General features: G+C 41.8%; 1 protein-coding gene across 6 annotated transcripts; it reads right to left on the bottom strand.

The window, feature by feature from the left end:
* Positions 1 to 1,154: 1,154 nt before the first annotated feature.
* Positions 1,155 to 19,211, bottom strand: zgc:162816 (uncharacterized protein LOC571260 homolog). Of its 6 annotated transcripts, none has more exons than XM_041842729.1 (10): positions 19,122 to 19,211; positions 16,266 to 16,415; positions 15,988 to 16,084; positions 11,980 to 12,130; positions 10,427 to 10,607; positions 9,787 to 9,905; positions 9,569 to 9,695; positions 4,298 to 4,360; positions 3,167 to 3,272; positions 1,155 to 1,571 (listed from the first exon to the last, which is right to left on the bottom strand). In XM_041842729.1, exons 2-10 carry the CDS (start codon positions 16,409 to 16,411, stop codon positions 1,455 to 1,457), a joined length of 1,107 nt encoding a protein of 368 aa, XP_041698663.1. In that variant the 5' UTR covers positions 16,412 to 16,415; positions 19,122 to 19,211; the 3' UTR covers positions 1,155 to 1,454. The 6 variants fall into 6 exon arrangements, with proteins under 6 accessions (XP_041698663.1, XP_041698662.1, XP_041698659.1 ...); XM_041842728.1 differs by having other exon boundaries at positions 1,155 to 1,544; positions 15,988 to 16,117; XM_041842725.1 differs by having other exon boundaries at positions 15,988 to 16,117.
* Between the last annotated feature and the right edge of the window lie 1,710 nt (positions 19,212 to 20,921).

A 20,921-nucleotide genomic window follows, 5' to 3' on the forward strand; every position in this document is an offset into this window, starting at 1 on the left:
GTGGTAATGGCTGGAGCGGAATCAGGGGAATGGTTGGGGAGGACGGGCTCGTGGTAATGGCTGGAGCGGAATCAGGGGAATGGTTGGGGAGGACGGGCTCGTGGTAATGGCTGGAGCGGAATCAGGGGAATGGTTGGGGAGGACGGGCTCGTGGTAATGGCTGGAGCGGAATCAGGGGAATGGTTGGGGAGGACGGGCTCGTGGTAATGGCTGGAGCGGAATCAGGGGAATGGTTGGGGAGGACGGGCTCGTGGTAATGGCTGGAGCGGAATCAGGGGAATGGTTGGGGAGGACGGGCTCGTGGTAATGGCTGGAGCGGAATCAGGGGAATGGTTGGGGAGGACGGGCTCGTGGTAATGGCTGGAGCGGAATCAGGGGAATGGTTGGGGAGGACGGGCTCGTGGTAATGGCTGGAGCGGAATCAGGGGAATGGTTGGGGAGGACGGGCTCGTGGTAATGGCTGGAGCGGAATCAGGGGAATGGTTGGGGAGGACGGGCTCGTGGTAATGGCTGGAGCGGAATCAGGGGAATGGTTGGGGAGGACGGGCTCGTGGTAATGGCTGGAGCGGAATCAGGGGAATGGAGGACGGGCTCGTGGTAATGGCTGGAGCGGAATCAGGGGAATGGTTGGGGAGGACGGGCTCGTGGTAATGGCTGGAGCGGAATCAGGGGAATGGTTGGGGAGGACGGGCTCGTGGTAATGGCTGGAGCGGAATCAGGGGAATGGTATCAGATACATTGAACACGTATTTTGATGCCATTCCATTCACTCCTTTCCAGACATTATTATGAGCCGTCCTCCCCTCAGCAGCCTCCTGTGGTTCAAAGGCCGTTCAATCTTTTGTCTTGCCCATTCACCCTCTGAATGGCACACATACACGATCCATGTCTCAATTGTCTCAAGGCTTAAAAATCCTTCTTTAACCTGTCTCCTCCCCTTCATCTACACTGAAGTGGATTTAACAGGTGACATCAATAAGGGATCATAGCTTTCACCTGGATTCACCTGGTCAGTCTGTCATGGAAAGAGCAGGTGTTCCTAATGTTTTGTACACTCAGTGTATACAATTAGTTATTCTAAGTATATTTGCTATAACTGTCTCGACATCATATTACTAACAATGACCAGCCAGTTGGAAAGATATACAAAAAGGTTTAAGGAAAGTGGTTCATTTATTAGTGTAAAAGATGGTTTAGTGTCAGTGACAGCTATACAATACAGCCCCAATGCAGGACAACACAATATTAACGATGACATATGAAAAGTATAGGAAGGACATTTCCCAAGATCACATAAGAGATCACATAATGAGTAATTGTTTGAGCTGCAAGGTGATTTGTAGATCAGTGATTCTGTAGCTCAGGCTGATTCCCTCCAACACGCACTCTGATTTTGTCAGGACTACACACCCATGGACCCACATAGTACTACATTTCCCATGATGCTCTGCTGATCACCAGCCGCGCGTGGGTGTCCACTTTCCCATCAGCCGGCCTTCAGAGTGGATGTAGTACACGGGATGCATCATGGCCGTCGCACACGCCTGGACACACACACCTAGATTAGACCTCTGACATGGAGTCAAAGTAGTGTACAATGACAACTCGTGTTAAAGTTACTGTGGTAGGGGATGAGAGTATGTAGGGGATGAGTACTAATGTAGTAGGGGATGAGTACTAATGTGGTAGGGGATGAGAGTAAGTAGGGGATGAGTACTAATGTAGTAGGGGATGAGTACTAATGTAGTAGGGGATGAGTACTAATGTAGTAGGGGATGAGTACTAATGTAGTAGGGGATGAGTACTAATGTGGTAGGGGATGAGTACTAATGTAGTAGGGGATGAGTACTAATGTGGTAGGGGATGAGAGTAAGTAGGGGATGAGTACTAATGTGGTAGGGGATGAGTACTAATGTAGTAGGGGATGAGTACTAATGTGGTAGGGGATGAGTACTAATGTAGTAGGGGATGAGTACTAATGTAGTAGGGGATGAGTACTAATGTGGTAGGGGATGAGAGTATGTAGGGGATGAGTAATAATGTGGTAGGGGATGAGTACTAATGTGGTAGGGGATGAGAGTATGTAGGGGATGAGTAATAATGTGGTAGGGGATGAGAGTATGTAGGGGATGAGTAATAATGTGGTAGGGGATGAGTACTAATGTGGTAGGGGATGAGAGTATGTAGGGGATGAGTACTAATGTGGTAGGGGATGAGTACTAATGTGGTAGAGGATGAGAGTATGTAGGGGATGAGTAATAATGTGGTAGGGGATGAGTACTAATGTGGTAGGGGATGAGTACTAATGTGGTAGAGGATGAGAGTAAGTAGGGGATGAGTACTAATGTGGTAGGGGATGAGAGTAAGTAGGATGAGTACTAATGTGGTAGGGGATGAGTACTAATGTGGTAGGGGATGAGTACTAGTGTGGTAGGGGATGAGAGTAAGTAGGGGATGAGTACTAATGTGGTAGGGGATGAGTACTAATGTGGTAGGGGATGAGAGTAAGTAGCGGATGAGTACTAATGTGGTAGGGGATGAGAGTAAGTAGGGGATGAGTACTAATGTAGTAGGGGATGAGTACTAATGTAGTAGGGGATGAGTACTAATGTGGTAGGGGATGAGTACTAATGTGGTAGGGGATGAGTAATAATGTGGTAGGGGATGAGTACTAATGTGGTAGGGGATGAGTAATAATGTGGTAGGGGATGAGTACTAATGTGGTAGGGGATGAGTACTAATGTGGTAGGGGATGAGTACTAATGTGGTAGGGGATGAGAGTAAGTAGCGGATGAGTACTAATGTGGTAGGGGATGAGAGTAAGTAGGGGATGAGTACTAATGTGATAGGGGATGAGAGTATGTAGGGGATGAGTACTAATGTTACTAATGTGGTAGGGGATGAGAGTATGTAGGGGATGAGTACTAATGTGATAGGGGATGCGAGTAAGTAGGGGATGAGTACTAATGTGGTAGGGGATGAGAATGAGTAGGGGATGAGTACTAACGTGGTAGGGGATGAGAGTGAATAGGGGATGAGTTCTAACGTGGTAGGAGATGAGTGTGAATAGGGGATGCGTAAGGGATGAGTACTAATGCTGTAGGGGATGACTGAATAGGGGTTGAGTACTAATGCGGTAGGGGATGAGTAAGGGATGAGTACTCACATGGTAAGGTATAATAGTCAGTAGTGTTCCCAGGGGATATTGGCTGTAGTCCAGCTGTCCTGAGAGAGGCTCGACTCTGCCATGCTCCTGGGTCAAAGACAACAACCTGCAGGGGGACAGACAGACACTGAGAGAGGCTCTACTCTGCCATGCTCCTGGGTCAAAGACAACAACCTGCAGGGGGACAGACAGACACTGAGAGAGGCTCCACTCTGCCATGCTCCTGGGTCAAAGACAACAACCTGCAGGGGGACAGACAGACACTGAGAGAGGCTCCACTCTGCAATGCTCATGGGTCATAGACAACAACCTGCAGGGGGACAGACAGACACTGAGAGAGGCTCGACTCTGCCATGCTCCTGGGTCATAGACAACAACCTGCAGGGGGACAGACAGACACTGAGAGAGGCTCGACTCTGCCATGCTCCTGGGTCAAAGACAACAACCTGCAGGGGGACAGACAGACACTGAGAGAGGCTCCACTCTGCCATGCTCCTGGGTCATAGACAACAACCTGCAGGGGGACAGACAGACACTGAGAGAGGCTCCACTCTGCCATGCTCCTGGGGTCATAGACAACAACCTGCAGGGGGACAGACAGACACTGAGAGAGGCTCCACTCTGCCATGCTCCTGGGTCATAGACAACAACCTGCAGGGGGACAGACAGATACTGAGAGAGGCTCCACTCTGCAATGCTCCTGGGGTCATAGACAACAACCTGCAGGGGGACAGACAGACACTGAGAGAGGCTCCACTCTGCCATGCTCCTGGGGTCATAGACAACAACCTGCAGGGGGACAGACAGACACTGAGAGAGGCTCCACTCTGCCATTCTCCTGGGGTCATAGACAACAACCTGCAGGGGGACAGACAGACACTGAGAGAGGCTCCACTCTGCAATTCTCCTGGGTCATAGACAACAACCTGCATATCAGTTGTAGTACTGTAGTAGTATTGTAGTAGGTCAGGATGTCTATACTATGACAGTAGTAGTAATATCAGTCGTAGTACTGTAGTAGTATTGTAGTATTACCTGATGTCAGGATGTCCATCTATGACAGTAGTAGTAATATCAGTCGTAGTATTGTAGTAGTATTGTGGTAGTACTGTAGTAGTATTGTAGTATTACCTGAGGTCAGGATGTCCCTCTATGACAGCGTATCCGGTGGGCAGTTTCCCAGCTCCATCCAGACTGAAAGTGATAATAATAATAATAATAAACAACAGTACTGTGACAGTAGTATTATAGTAATAACAACAGTACTATGACAGCAGTATTATAGTAATAACAACAGTACTATGACAGCAGTATTATAGTAATAACAACAGTACTGTGACAGCAGTATTATAGTAATAACAACAGTACTATGACAGTAGTATTATAGTAATAACAACAGTACTGTGACAGCAGTATTATAGTAACAACAACAGTACTGTGACAGTAGTATTATAGTTATAACAGTACTATGACAGTAGTATTATAGTAATAACAACAGTACTATGACAGCAGTATTATAGTAATAACAACAGTACTATGACAGCAGTATTATAGTAATAACAGTACTATGACGTAGTATTATAGTAATAACAGTACTATGACGTAGTATTATAGTAATAACAGTACTATGACAGTAGTATTATAGTAATAACAACAGTACTGTGACAGTAGTATTATAGTAATAACAACAGTACTGTGACAGTAGTATTATAGTAATAACACTACTGTGACAGCAGTATTATAGTAATAACAGTACTGTGACAGCAGTATTATAGTAATAACAGTACTGTGACAGCAGTATTATAGTAATAACAGTACTATGACAGCAGTATTATAGTAATAACAGTACTATGACATAGTATTATAGTAATAACAACAGTACTGTGACAGCAGTATTATAGTAATAACAACAGTACTGTGACAGTAGTATTATAGTAATAACAGTACTATGACATAGTATTATAGTAATAACAACAGTACTGTGACAGCAGTATTATAGGAATAGCAACAGTACTATGACAGTAGTATTATAGTAACAACAACAGTACTGTGACAGCAGTATTATAGGAATAACAACAGTACTATGACAGTAGTATTATAGTAACAACAACAGTACTGTGACAGCAGTATTATAGTAATAACAGTACTATGACAGCAGTATTATAGTAATAACAACAGTACTATGACAGTAGTATTATAGTAACAACAACAGTACTGTGACAGCAGTATTATAGTAATGACAGCAGTATTATAGTAATAACAACAGTACTGTGACAGCAGTATTATAGTAATAACAACAGTACTATGACAGCAGTATTATAGTAATAACAACAGTACTGTGACAGCAGTATTATAGTAATAACAACAGTACTGTGACAGCAGTATTATAGTAATAACAACAGTACTGTGACAGTAGTATTATAGTAATAACAGTACTGTGACAGCAGTATTATAGTAACAACAGTACTGTGACAGTAGTATTATAGTAATAACAGTACTATGACAGTAGTATTATAGTAATAACAGTACTATGACAGTAGTATTATAGTAATAACAGTACTATGACAGTAGTATTATAGTAATAGCAGTACTATGACAGTATTATAGTAATAACAACAGTACTGTGACAGCAGTATTATAGTAATAACAACAGTACTGTGACAGTAGTATTATAGTAATAACAACAGTACTGTGACAGTATTATTATAGTAATAACAACAGTACTATGACAGTATTACTATAGTAATAACAGTACTATGACAGTAGTATTATAGTAATAACAGTACTATGACAGTAGTATTATAGTAATAACAACAGTACTGTGACAGTATTATTATAGTAATAACAACAGTACTATGACAGTATTATTATAGTAGTAACAACAGTACTATGACAGTATTATAGTAATAACAACAGTACTATGACAGTTATAGTAATAACAGTACTGTGACAGTAGTATTATAGTAATAACAACAGTACTATGACAGTAGTATTATAGTAATAACAACAGTACTATGACAGTTATAGTAATAACAGTACTGTGACAGTAGTATTATAGTAATAACAACAGTACTATGACAGCAGTATTATAGTAATAACAGTACTATGACAGTAGTATTATAGTAATAACAGTACTGTGACAGTAGTATTATAGTAATAACAGTACTATGACAGTAGTATTATAGTAATAACAGTACTATGACAGTAGTATTATAGTAATAACAGTACTGTGACAGTAGTATTATAGTAATAACAGTACTGTGACAGTAGTATTATAGTAATAACAGTACTATGACAGTATTATTATAGTAATAACAGTACTGTGACATCAGTATTATAGTAATAACAGTACTATGACAGTATTATTATAGTAATAACAGTACTGTGACAGCAGTATTATAGTAATAACAGTACTATGACAGTATTATAGTAATAACAACAGTACTGTGACAGTAGTATTATAGTAATAACAACAGTACTATGACAGTAGTATTATAGTAATAACAGTACTGTGACAGTAGTATTATAGTAATAACAGTACTATGACAGTAGTATTATAGTAATAACAGTACTATGACAGTAGTATTATAGTAATAACAGTACTGTGACAGTAGTATTATAGTAATAACAGTACTGTGACAGTATTATTATAGTAATAACAGTACTATGACAGTATTATTATAGTAATAACAGTACTGTGACAGTATTATTATAGTAATAACAGTACTGTGACAGTAGTATTATAGTAATAACAGTACTATGACAGTATTATTATAGTAATAACAACAGTACTGTGACATTATTATTATAGTAATAACAGTACTGTGACAGTAGTATTATAGTAATAACAGTACTGTGACAGTAGTATTATAGTAATAACAGTACTATGACAGCAGTATTATAGTAATAACAGTACTATGACAGTTATTATAGTAATAACAGTACTATGACAGTAGTATTATAGTAATAACAGTACTATGACAGTATTATTATAGTAATAACAGTACTATGACAGTAGTATTATAGTAACAACAGTACTATGACAGTATTACTATAGTAATAACAACAGTACTATGACAGTAGTATTATAGTAATAACAGTACTATGACAGTATTATTATAGTAATAACAACAGTACTGTGACAGTAGTATTATAGTAATAACAACAGTACTATGACAGTATTATAGTAATAACAACAGTACTGTGACAGTAGTATTATAGTAATAACAACAGTACTATGACAGTAGTATTATAGTAATAACAACAGTACTATGACAGTAGTATTATAGTAATAACAACAGTACTGTGACAGCAGTATTATAGTAATAACAACAGTACTATGACAGTATTATAGTAATAACAACAGTACTGTGACAGTAGTATTATAGTAATAACAACAGTACTGTGACAGTAGTATTATAGTAATAACAACAGTACTGTGACAGCAGTATTATAGTAATAACAGTACTATGACAGTAGTATTATAGTAATAACAGTAATGTGACAGTAGTATTATAGTAATAACAACAGTACTATGACAGTAGTATTATAGTAATAACAGTACTATGACAGTAGTATTATAGTAATAACAGTACTGTGACAGTAGTATTATAGTAATAACAGTACTATGACAGTATTATTATAGTAATAACAGTACTGTGACAGCAGTATTATAGTAATAACAGTACTATGACAGTATTATTATAGTAATAACAGTACTGTGACAGCAGTATTATAGTAATAACAGTACTATGACAGTATTATAGTAATAACAACAGTACTGTGACAGTAGTATTATAGTAATAACAACAGTACTATGACAGTAGTATTATAGTAATAACAGTACTGTGACAGTAGTATTATAGTAATAACAACAGTACTATGACAGTAGTATTATAGTAATAACAGTACTATGACAGTAGTATTATAGTAATAACAGTACTGACAGTATTATTATAGTAATAACAGTACTATGACAGTATTATTATAGTAATAACAGTACTGTGACAGTATTATTATAGTAATAACAGTACTGTGACAGTATTATTATAGTAATAACAGTACTGTGACAGTATTATTATAGTAATAACAGTACTATGACAGTAGTATTATAGTAATAACAGTACTATGACAGTATTATTATAGTAATAACAGTACTATGACAGTAGTATTATAGTAATAACAGTACTATGACAGTATTATTATAGTAATAACAGTACTATGACAGTAGTATTATAGTAATAACAGTACTATGACAGTATTATTATAGTAATAACAGTACTGTGACAGTATTATTATAGTAATAACAGTACTATGACAGTAGTATTATAGTAATAACAACAGTACTATGACAGCAGTATTATAGTAATAACAGTACTATGACAGCAGTATTATAGTAATAACAGTACTATGACAGTAGTATTATAGTAATAACAGTACTATGACAGTAGTATTATAGTAATAACAGTACTATGACAGCAGTATTATAGTAATAACAGTACTATGACAGTAGTATTATAGTAATAACAGTACTATGACAGTAGTATTATAGTAATAACAGTACTATGACAGTAGTATTATAGTAATAACAGTACTATGACAGTAGTATTATAGTAATAACAGTACTGTGACAGTAGTATTATAGTAATAACAACAGTACTATGACAGTAGTATTATAGTAATAACAGTACTGTGACAGTAGTATTATAGTAATAACAACAGTACTGTGACAGTAGTATTATAGTAATAACAGTACTATGACAGCAGTATTATAGTAATAACAGTACTATGACAGTAGTATTATAGTAATAACAGTACTATGACAGTAGTATTATAGTAATAACAGTACTATGACAGCAGTATTATAGTAATAACAGTACTATGACAGTAGTATTATAGTAATAACAGTACTATGACAGTAGTATTATAGTAATAACAGTACTATGACAGTAGTATTATAGTAATAACAGTACTCTGACAGTAGTATTATAGTAATAACAGTACTATGACAGTAGTATTATAGTAATAACAACAGTACTATGACAGTAGTATTATAGTAATAACAGTACTGTGACAGTAGTATTATAGTAATAACAACAGTACTGTGACAGTAGTATTATAGTAATAACAGTACTATGACAGCAGTATTATAGTAATAACAGTACTATGACAGTAGTATTATAGTAATAACAGTACTATGACAGTGGTATTATAGTAATAACAGTACTATGACAGCAGTATTATAGTAATAACAGTACTATGACAGTAGTATTATAGTAATAACAGTACTATGACAGTAGTATTATAGTAATAACAGTACTATGACAGTAGTATTATAGTAATAACAGTACTATGACAGTAGTATTATAGTAATAACAACAGTATTTAATACAGCTGTAGTACCTGAGAGCGGACCAGCCACAGTCAAGGAGCAGCTGGTTTCTGTGAGGAGAGTGACCTATGACCCTGCTCAGAACCCTGACAGCCACGTCCTCCAGACCGCACGAACCAATCACAGACTGCTGCACGTCTACAGGAAGCATAGCAGCCAATCAGAAAACAACACTGCTTTCTACTACTATAGATCTATTGTGGTCACACACGGACACACACATACTGACCGAAGAAGACGTAGTTCCCAGGATGCACCTCGCTGAGCTTGGCCATGTCACTGATTGGCTGGCTGCAGGAGGGGGTGGAGCCTATACTGGACTTACAGCTGATACCCACAGCCTTTAGTCTGGAGAGAGAGAGAGACGTGTGTGTCTTCGTGTGTGTGTGTGTGTGTGTGTCTTTGTGTGTGTGTGTGTGTCTTTGTGTGTGTGTCTGTGTCTTTGTGTGTGTGTGTGTGTCTGTGTGTGTGTCTTTGTGTGTGTGTCTTTGTGTGTGTGTGTCTGTGTGTGTCTTTGTGTGTGTGTGTGTCTTTGTGTGTGTGTGTGTCTTTGTGTGTCTTTGTGTGTGTGTGTGTGTCTTTGTGTCTGTGTGTCTTTGTGTGTGTGTGTGTCTTTGTGTGTGTGTGTGTGTGTCTGTGTGTGTGTGTGTCTTTGTGTTTGTGTGTCTTTGTGTTTGTGTGTCTTTGTGTGTGTGTGTCTTTGTGTGTGTGTCTTTGTGTGTGTGTCTTTGTGTGTGTCTTTGTGTGTGTGTGTCTTTGTGTGTGTGTGTGTGTCTTTGTGTGTGTGTGTGTGTCTTTGTGTGTGTGTGTCTTTGTGTGTGTGTGTGTGTCTTTGTGTGTGTGTGTGTCTTTGTGTGTGTGTGTCTTACTTCTCCATGAACTGCAGTACGAGGGTGGTTGTTTCCTGGGCAACAGCGTGTATTTGCTCTGCCCCTCTGCAGCCATAGGTGTTCCCACAGTGGGCGTACACCCCCACCAGCTCCACCCCCTCTGACTCAGAGATGGCCTGGGCCAATCGCAGTGCCTCTGGCTCCGAGTGCAGAACACCCGCTACAAAACAGAACCACGGTGTGTTCAGTTCGCTTCAAGGTTTGCTACGTTGCATTACAGTTTGTCCTGAATGGCCCGTCTCCCCTAAACGGTGCACATCGTTCCTCAACCCCCTTTAAAGGTACGTTTGCTCCCCTTTGGTGGGTGTGGCCTGATCGATATGGGTGTGTCCATTTGAAATCACATCACTACAGACCCCGGTTCGATTCCAGGCTGTATCACAATACGGCCTTGATTGGGAGTCCCATAGGGTGGCATATAATTGGCCCAGCGTCGTCCGGGTTTGGCCGGGGTAGGCCGTCATTGTAAAAAAATAAATTTGTTCTGTCCCGTGTAGCTCAGTTGGTAGAGCATGGCGCTTGCAACGCCAGGGTTGTGGGTTCGATTCCCACGGGGGGCCAGTATGAAAAATGTATGCACTCACTAACTGTAAGTGGCTCTGGATAAGAGCGTCTGCTAAATGACTAAAATGTTAATGTAAATATCGTAACTGTCAACGTTGCACACAATGTTGTCGTTCAGTAACACAACCCAGAACCACGTTCAGTAACACAACCCAGAACCACGTTCAGTAACACAACCCAGAACCACGTTCAGTAACACAACCCAGAACCACGTTCAGTAGCACAACCCAGAACCACGTTCAGTAACACAACCCAGAACCACGTTCAGTAGCCAAACGTTGATGAAAGTTGCGGATAGAAATTCCATGAATGGAGCTGACGTGATTCCTTATTCTACGTGTCAGAGAGGAATGGAGCTGACGTGATTCCTTATTCTACGTGTCAGAGAGGAATGGAGCTGACGTGATTCCTTATTCTACGTGTCAGAGAGGCATGGAGCTGCCGTGGTTCCTTATTCTACGTGTCAGAGAGGCATGGAGCTGACGTGATTCCTTATTCTACGTGTCAGAGAGGCATGGAGCTGACGTGATTCCTTATTCTACGTGTCAGAGAGGCATGGAGCTGACGTGATTCCTTATTCTACGTGTCAGAGAGGCATGGAGCTGACGTGATTCCTTATTCTACGTGTCAGAGAGGCTTGTTTGTTCTACATAGCATATTCCTATCTGAACGTTCCAAAACGTTGCGTCCTTCTGAACGTGCCCCTGGGTCAAATACTTCCGAATACTTCAGTTGCACTTGATTTGGAACCGATGGAATAGTAAACACCAAACCAATCAAGTGCACCTCGAATACTTTCAAGTATCTTACTTTCAAAATCTAATCAAACTGTATTTATATAGCATATTTCACACAATAAGATATTTGACATACTGTTGACCCAGGTCTGAAGGAACAGAACAGCGAAGCATTCTCGAACGCCATAATAGCGTTCTAGAACATTCTAACATTCTAGAACCCGCTCTCACCTCTTCCGTTGTCACAGTCCAGTTTGAGCCAGACGTGCCACACCCCTCCGTCTGTCAGTGGGCTCTTCCTCAGCTCATCCAGAGCATCTCTGTGGTCCAACAACACCTGGAACAGAGACAGACGCTCTGCCAGCACGGCACAGCGCTCAACCTTACACACACACAGACACGCACAGACACACACACAGGCACACACACACACAGGCACACACAGACACGCACACAGGCACACACAGGCACACACACACACAGGCACACACACACACAGGCACACACAGACACGCACACAGGCACACACAGGCACACACAGGCACAGTTTAATGGTGTTGGATAGATAGTGGAAGGGCACAGAGTAGGTAAGTAGCAGCTAGCTGTACAGTTAGTGTGGAGGCAATGAGGTAGTGGCAAAACGCTGGCCGCCGTTTGCAGTGATTAACGTAACAAGACTTTTCATGCATTTCTCAGCAAAAGGTAGGTTCATTAAAAAGGGTGTGTAAACAGCACTTACCCTCCACTATGGAAGCTAGGGTGTAGTGTGGAGGGGTTAGGGTGTAGTGTGGAGGGGTTAGGGTGTGTATGGAAGTTAGGGTGTAGGGGTTAGGGTGTGTATGGAAGTTAGGGTGTAGTGTGGAGGGGTTAGGGTATGGAAGTTAGGGTGTAGTGTAGGGGTTAGGGTGTAGTGTGGAGGGGTTAGGGTGTGTATGGAAGTTAGGGTGTAGTGTGGAGGGGTTAGGGTGTGTATGGAAGTTAGGGTGTAGTGTGGAGGGGTTAGGGTGTGTATGGAAGTTAGGGTGTAGGGGTTAGGGTGTGTATGGAAGTTAGGGTGTAGTGTGTAGGGGTTAGGGTGTGTATGGAAGTTAGGGTGTAGGGGTTAGGGTGTGTATGGAAGTTAGGGTGTAGGGGTTAGGGTGTGTATGGAAGTTAGGGTGTAGTGTGGAGGGGTTAGGGTGTAGTGTGGAGGGGTTAGGGTGTAGTGTGGAGGGGTTAGGGTGTGTATGGAAGTTAGGGTGTAGTGTGGAGGGGTTAGGGTGTGTATGGAAGTTAGGGTGTAGGGGTTAGGGTGTGTATGGAAGTTAGGGTGTAGTGTGGAGGGGTTAGGGTGTGTATGGAAGTTAGGGTGTAGGGGTTAGGGTGTGTATGGAAGTTAGGGTGTAGTGTGGAGGGGTTAGGGTGTAGTGTGTAGGGGTTAGGGTGTGTATGGAAGTTAGGGTGTAGTGTGGAGGGGTTAGGGTGTGTATGGAGGGGCTAGGGTGTAGTGTGGAGGGTTAGGGTGTGTTTGGAAGTTAGGGTGTAGTGTGAGGGGTTAGGGTGTAGTGTGTAGGGAGGGTTAGGGTGTGTATGGAAGTTAGGGTGTAGTGTGTAGGGGTTAGGGTGTGTATTGAAGTTAGGGTGTAGGGGGTTAGGGTGTGTATGGAAGTTAGGGTGTAGTGTGTAGGGGTTAGGTGTGTAGGAAGTTAGGTGTAGGGGTTAGGGTGTGTATGGAGATAGGGTGTAGTGTGTAGGGGGTTAGGGTGTGTATGGGAGTTGGGTGTAGGGTTAGGTGAGTGGAGTTAGGGGTTAGGTGTATGGAAGTTAGGGTGTAGTGGGGGTTAGGTGTGTATGGAAGTTAGGGTGTAGTGTGTAGGGGGTTAGGGGTGTGTATGGAAGTTAGGGTGTAGGGGTTAGGGTGTGTATGGAAGTTAGGGTGTAGTGTGGAGGGTTAGGGTGTGTATGGAAGTTAGGGGTGTAGTGTGTAGGGGTTAGGGTGTGTATGGAAGTTAGGGTGTAGTGTGGAGGGGTTAGGGTGTGTATGGAAGTTAGGGTGTAGTGTGTAGGGGTTAGGGTGTGTATGGAAGTTAGGGTGTAGTGTGGAGGGGTTAGGGTGTAGTGTGGAGGGGTTAGGGTGTAGTGTGTAGGGGTTAGGGTGTAGTGTGGAGGGGTTAGGGTGTGTATGGAAGTTAGGGTGTAGTGTGGAGGGGTTAGGGTGTAGTGTGTAGGGGTTAGTGTGTAGGGGTTAGGGTGTGTATGGAAGTTAGGGTGTAGGGGTTAGGGTGTGTATGGAAGTTAGGGTGTAGTGTGGAGGGGTTAGGGTGTGTATGGAAGTTAGGGTGTAGGGGTTAGGGTGTGTATGGAAGTTAGGGTGTAGTGTGGAGGGGTTAGGGTGTGTATGGAAGTTAGGGTGTAGTGTGGAGGGGTTAGGGTGTAGTGTGTAGGGGTTAGGGTGTGTATGGAAGTTAGGGTGTAGTGTGGAGGGGTTAGGGTGTGTTTGGAAGTTAGGGTGTAGTGTGGAGGGGTTAGGGTGTAGTGTGTAGGGGTTAGGGTGTGTATGGAAGTTAGGGTGTAGTGTGTAGGGGTTAGGGTGTGTATTGAAGTTAGGGTGTAGGGGTTAGGGTGTGTATGGAAGTTAGGGTGTAGTGTGTAGGGGTTAGGGTGTGTATGGAAGTTAGGGTGTAGGGGTTAGGGTGTGTATGGAAGTTAGGGTGTAGTGTGGAGGGGTTAGGGTGTGTATGGAAGTTAGGGTGTAGTGTGGAGGGGTTAGGGTGTGTATGGAAGTTAGGGTGTAGTGTGTAGGGGTTAGGGTGTGTATGGAAGTTAGGGTGTAGTGTGGAGGGGTTAGGGTGTAGTGTGTAGGGGTTAGGGTGTAGTGTGGAGGGGTTAGGGTGTGTATGGAAGTTAGGGTGTAGTGTGGAGGGTTAGGGTGTAGTGTGTAGGGGTTAGGGTGTAGTGTGTAGGGGTTAGGGTGTAGTGTGGAGGGGTTAGGGTGTGTATGGAAGTTAGGGTGTAGTGTGGAGGGGTTAGGGTGTAGTGTGTAGGGGTTAGTGTGTAGGGGTTAGGGTGTGTATGGAAGTTAGGGTGTAGTGTGGAGGGGTTAGGGTGTGTATGGAAGTTAGGGTGTAGGGGTTAGGGTGTAGTGTGTAGGGGTTAGGGTGTGTATGGAAGTTAGGGTGTAGTGTGGAGGGATTAGGGTGTAGTGTGTAGGGGTTAGGGTGTAGTGTGTAGGGGTTAGGGTGTAGTGTGTAGGGGTTAGGGTGTGTATGGAAGTTAGGGTGTAGTGTGGAGGGGTTAGGGTGGAGTGTGTAGGGGTTAGGGTGTAGTGTGGAGGGGTTAGGGTGTAGTGTGTAGGGGTTAGGGTGTAGTGTGTAGGGGTTAGGGTGTAGTTTCTAGGGGTTAGGGTGTGTATGGAAGTTAGGGTGTAGGGGTTAGGGTGTGTATGGAAGTTAGGGTGTAGGGGTTAGGGTGTGTATGGAAGTTAGGGTGTAGTGTGGAGGGGTTAGGGTGTAGTTTCTAGGGGTTAGGGTGTGTATGGAAGTTAGGGTGTAGGGGTTAGGGTGTGTATGGAAGTTAGGGTGTAGTGTGGAGGGGTTAGGGTGTGTATGGAAGTTAGGGTGTAGTGTGGAGGGGTTAGGGTGTGTATGGAAGTTAGGGTGTAGTGTGGAGGGGTTAGGGTGTGTATGGAAGTTAGGGTGTAGTGTGGAGGGGTTAGGGTGTGTATGGAAGTTAGGGTGTAGTGTGGAGGGGTTAGGGTGTAGTGTGTAGGGGTTAGGGTGTAGTGTGGAGGGGTTAGTGTGTAGTGTGGAGGGTTAGGGTGTAGTGGAGGGGTTAGGGTGTAGTGTGGAGGGGTTAGGGTGTAGTGTGGAGGTTAGGGTGTAGTGTGGAGGGTTAGGGGTGTAGTGTGGAGGGGTTAGGGTGTAGTGTGGTAGGGGTTAGGGTGTAGTGTGGAGGGGTTAGGGTGTAGTGTGTAGGGGTTAGGGTGTAGTGTGTAGGGGTTAGGGTGTAGTGTGTAGGGGTTAGGGTGTAGTGTGAAGTTAGGGTGTAGTGTGGAGGGGTTAGGGTGGAGTGTGTAGGGGTTAGGGTGTAGTGTGGAGGGGTTAGGGTGTAGTGTGTAGGGGTTAGGGTGTAGTGTGTAGGGGTTAGGGTGTAGTGTGTAGGGGTTAGGGTGTAGTTTCTAGGGGTTAGGGTGTAGTGTGGAGGGGTTAGGGTGTAGTGTGGAGGGGTTAGGGTGTAGTGTGTAGGGGTTAGGGTGTGTACCTTGTCAAAGGGAACAGAGTAGGCATACAGGATGTCGTCATATCCGTGGTCGGCATAGAAACTGGCTTCTGCCAGTGTTGACACGACGATACAACTCCTAGACCCACCTGTCATTATATCACCACACTCACAACACACACACACACACAGTTCTGGTCTCTTATTGTGTTTGTGTGTGTGTGTGTGTGTGTGTGTGTGTGTGTGTGTGTGTTTCTTACAGGGTCTTGTGTGTGTGTGTGTGTCTTACAGGGTCTTGTGTGTGTGTGTGTGTGTCTTACAGGGTCTTGTGTGTCTTCATGTGTGGTCGTAGTGTGACTCCTAGCTTGGTCCAACGTTCTCTCATTTTCTCAGCATTCCTCTTCACTATATCAACATCCACAACCATGACAGGAGTACACAGGGTGGTTATATGGTCCCCGTCCATCCCACTCACACACACACACACACACACACACACACACACACACACACACACACACACACAGCAGTGTCAAATCTATCTCTAACCTGTCGATGGGGCAGAGTCGAAGTATATCCTGTAGCCTAAACTGAACCTACATCTTTAGAAATACAGACATTTTTACAACCTGAACGCCACTGGAACTAACAGAGCAATACAATGATAAAAGGCTATCTGAATCTAACTAGACCTGAACGCCACTGGAACTAACAGAGCAATACAATGATAAAAGGCTATCTGAATCTAACTAGACCTGAACGCCACTGGAACTAACAGAGCAATACAATGATAAAAGGCTATCTGAATCTAACTAGACCTGAACGCCACTGGAACTAACAGAGCAATACAATGATAAAAGGCTATCTGAATCTAACTAGGCTACTTTACTCTTGAATGATGTTTTCAGATATTGGTGCACAATAACTTTGAAAATCTTACACAGTAATTACATTTGTGCGCACGACTTCACACTCAGCAGCCTAGGCAGCTGATACTGGCTGCTAGATCTGCGCTATCTCAGGGCTACCAACTTGGAGTGAGATTTGCTATGTGAATTTCACTGCCCCCTGACACAACCCCTAGATGGGGGACTGGGGTTCTCCATCAGGAACATTTTACTGTTTTATAGCTCATTTCCTGCAATTCTACGTATTTTGACATGGCTTAGGCCTGTGACCAGGGGGGAAAATAAAAACCACAGGTCAGGTGGATGCTTTGAACATTAAATGAACACTCAACATTTGATGACTTTGTTACTTTGAGATTTTTACATTTTAAAGTATGCTAATATTTTGTAAACATATTTTTTTTTACGTGGGTTTGTCACTTTGTTCAGACAGTAATGAAATGAGATAGGGAGACAGGCTAATGTTAGAAACCGTGGGAAGGCCGGAAGCAGGGATGAAACTCTGTTCTCAGGTGTTAAGTTGTATGCACAGGGGAGGGGAGTGTTATCACTACGCCAAGGCTCTGCACAGGACATTTTTATATTAATGGTTGATGGCCGTTGGTAAACCAAATCATAGATTGATTGCAGTGTCCTTGTAGAGATGCTTTCATGGTAAGGTCGCAAACATTTTGTATTTTGGGTGAACTATCTCTTTAAAATAGGGCAAATGTCTCTAAAATCACCCAACCTTCAAGAAAAATCTAATGAATATAAATATTCAGGTGGTTTATTCCTACTGGTTGAAGATCCCAGTCTTCACCTTACTCTGCACAGACACAATATGATGTTTCTGAGTTGTGAGGCCCCCTACCGTCTCTGCTTAGCATGCACACGGTACTAAAATGTCCAAAATGATATTTGATTCCTGGAGCAGTTTAATATCCAATGACTTATTCAAAACTGTCCATGAATGGCTGCAAAAATACATATCCTCATATAAATCATTTTTAAAAAGACACAAGTAGGCATGTCAGATTTCCTATGTGATTACACTGGCAACACTGGGAAGGAGTGGAATAATAACATATATATGGGGAATAACAGTGTTCTTGCTGACAAGCACACTATATTATAAACTGTATTATAGCCCATTGTTAAGAATGAGAATTGTTCCACTGATCAGACTAAATAAAGTAAATAGATAATAAAATCTCCTGAAGACTAGATGACATGAATCTGCCCCTAAACCCTAACCAAATTATGTTCCTATTTATTGTCCCCCCTCTAGAATCAAACTTACACTTTTGGGTTCACAACCTGTTTGACAAAATTATTTTCATAGTTCCAAATCAGGTCAACGAACTTCCTGCTAAAACATCCTGTAGGTTCTGTCAGCTGCCTTATCGTTGTCACGGCCTAAACCCCAATCACCAAACGAGGAGATTTATGCAAATGTAGATTAATTCTACTTTAGTACATGCTGTTAAAAGGCTGCATTCTGCAATAGAGACGGGAGTAACAGCAATCTAACTTTGTTAACAACATTGTACATTAAACACCACTACGGTGCTGCTCTTTTTACAGTGTTATAAAGTCAGTGGAGAACGATCTCTCTCTCCATTCAAACCCACACTAATGTTGAGGGGCGTTTCTTTAAAACATGCATCCAATCCCCTTGATCCCTTCCATAACTAGACCAATCATATGCTTCAACGTGTCGCGGTTATCAGCGCTGTGGCATCAGACAGGACAATGATAAAGGTTCCGCTCGTCATGTTAAATTGCAGGCGCAGATGCTCCGATTTCAAAACGATTTGGAGCGCAGTTCAAAATTAACACGCTGACACAATGGACTAATTAGAAAGAGCGTGAAAAGAGGGTCAAATGCGTGTCACACGTCTAGGATTGATGTGCATTCCTGGTAATACACTGGTGTTCACTGTGGACCGCCTCGTACAAAAAGCATCCATTCAGGCTGCAAAGGCCTCATTTTCCTCCTTAACTAGCTAGCCTTAACGGTGAGCCGCCGGAAGAAAAAAAACGGGAAAAATGTGTACTGTCTTAATAAAACAATTTTCCACCACCATTTTCGGACAATTTATGATGTTGCACACCCTTGGCTGAACGCGGTGTGCAACAACCTAAATTGTCTGAGAATCCGAAAATGGAGGTGAAAATTGTGTTTTATTACTTCGTAAACATACTCACAAAAATCAGTCTCCTGTCCAGCGCGGCTGAGATTAATTGCACAGATACAAATCTTTATTCCAGATGTAAACTACCTACCTCACACTGCTCAACACCTGATCAGCTGTGGTCAGTTTCAATCCTATGGTGTCCCTGCTTGACCAAACATAGCTGAAGGAGAGCACGTCCTCTTTGACCAATCAGCTTCAGCCACACATTCTGACTATGGTGCAATCTGCAGTTCGTTTTTCAGCCAAACGGAAGCCCCGCCACTTTTTTCTTCACATTCATATCTCTATAACAGAGCCTTGGTCAGTTTGTCTTACCACCTTAAAGGTTATATGTTTTTACTAAGTTATTACTGTGTCATTTCTGTAATATGTATGCATTCAATGAAGTATCAATTGTTACTACTGGTTACTACTACTGGCTAGTGACATTATTACCAGTTAGTGATACTGTTATGGTATTTATAGTGATCTGTAGGAGGTGTTTTAAAGGGGAATGGAAACACTTTAGGAAGTACAGCTAAACAAAGAGATGTATTCAATCCACTAATACCAAACATGTGTATTTAACATAGAAACATCTCTATTTTTAGGATTTTGATATTGAATAAAGTTTATTAGAGGTATGGGTAGCGGCGTCTTGAATTGCCATAGTAACGATTGATGCCAATGCTTCTTCATTGACAGGATTGAGACAATTGTGAGTTTTGCTGCTTGTTTGACCAGACCAATAGAAGGCCTAGGCCTATTTTGTTTCAGACCCACGAAGATGACAACGTTTTATTTTCCCTTTCACAAAGTTATGCAGAGAGTAACCAAGACACGGTCTTAAATACACTTTCTTAAAAGTGCTGTCTTAAATACACTGTCTTAAAGGTGCTGTCTTAAAGGTGCTGTCTTAAATACACTGTCTTAAAGGTGCTGTCTTAAAGGTGCTGTCTTAAAGGGGCACACAGGTCTGCTCTGACTTACTTTATATTGTTATTGTTCTATCTATTTGTTCATGCTTATTTCCAAGTGAGAAAGGTCTCGTTACTCTATTTTAATTTTTTGTTTATTTTTATTTTTTTATATGCGCTTAAAATAGTATGTACCTCTTTTTCTATAAAAAAAAACTCAGAATAGTCCCTGATTACACTAAAAAGGGTTTCTATTCTCTCATTACTGTAAACTTCTTTAGGCCTTCAACACAGTTACAATAGGATCATTACTGTAAACGTATTTAGGCCTTCAACACAGTTACAATAGGATCATTACTGTAAACGTATTTAGGCCTTCAACACAGTTACAATAGGATCATTACTGTAAACGTATTTAGGCCTTCAACACAGTTACAATAGGATCATTACTGTAAACGTATTTAGGCCTTCAACACAGTTACAATAGGATCATTACTGTAAACGTATTTAGGCCTTCAACACAGTTACAATAGGATCATTACTGTAAACGTATTTAGGCCTTCAACACAGTTACAATAGGATCATTACTGTAAACGTATTTAGGCCTTCAACACAGCTACAATAGAATCATTACTGTAAACGTATTTAGGCCTTCAACACAGTTACAATAGGATCATTACTGTAAACTTCTTTAGGCCTTCAACACAGCTACAATAGGATCATTACTGTAAACGTATTTAGGCCTTCAACACAGTTACAATAGGATCATTACTGTAAACTTCTTTAGGCCTACAACACAGTTACAATAGGATCATTACTGTAAACTTCTTTAGGCCTTCAACACAGTTACAATAGGATCATTACTGTAAACGTATTTAGGCCTTCAACACAGTTACAATAGGATCATTACTGTAAACGTATTTAGGCCTTCAACACAGTTACAATAGGATCATTACTGTAAACGTATTTAGGCCTTCAACACAGTTACAATA

The sequence above is a fragment of the Coregonus clupeaformis genome, chromosome 21 (assembly GCF_020615455.1).
Source record: "Coregonus clupeaformis isolate EN_2021a chromosome 21, ASM2061545v1, whole genome shotgun sequence".
NCBI classification, from domain to species: domain Eukaryota; kingdom Metazoa; phylum Chordata; class Actinopteri; order Salmoniformes; family Salmonidae; genus Coregonus; species Coregonus clupeaformis.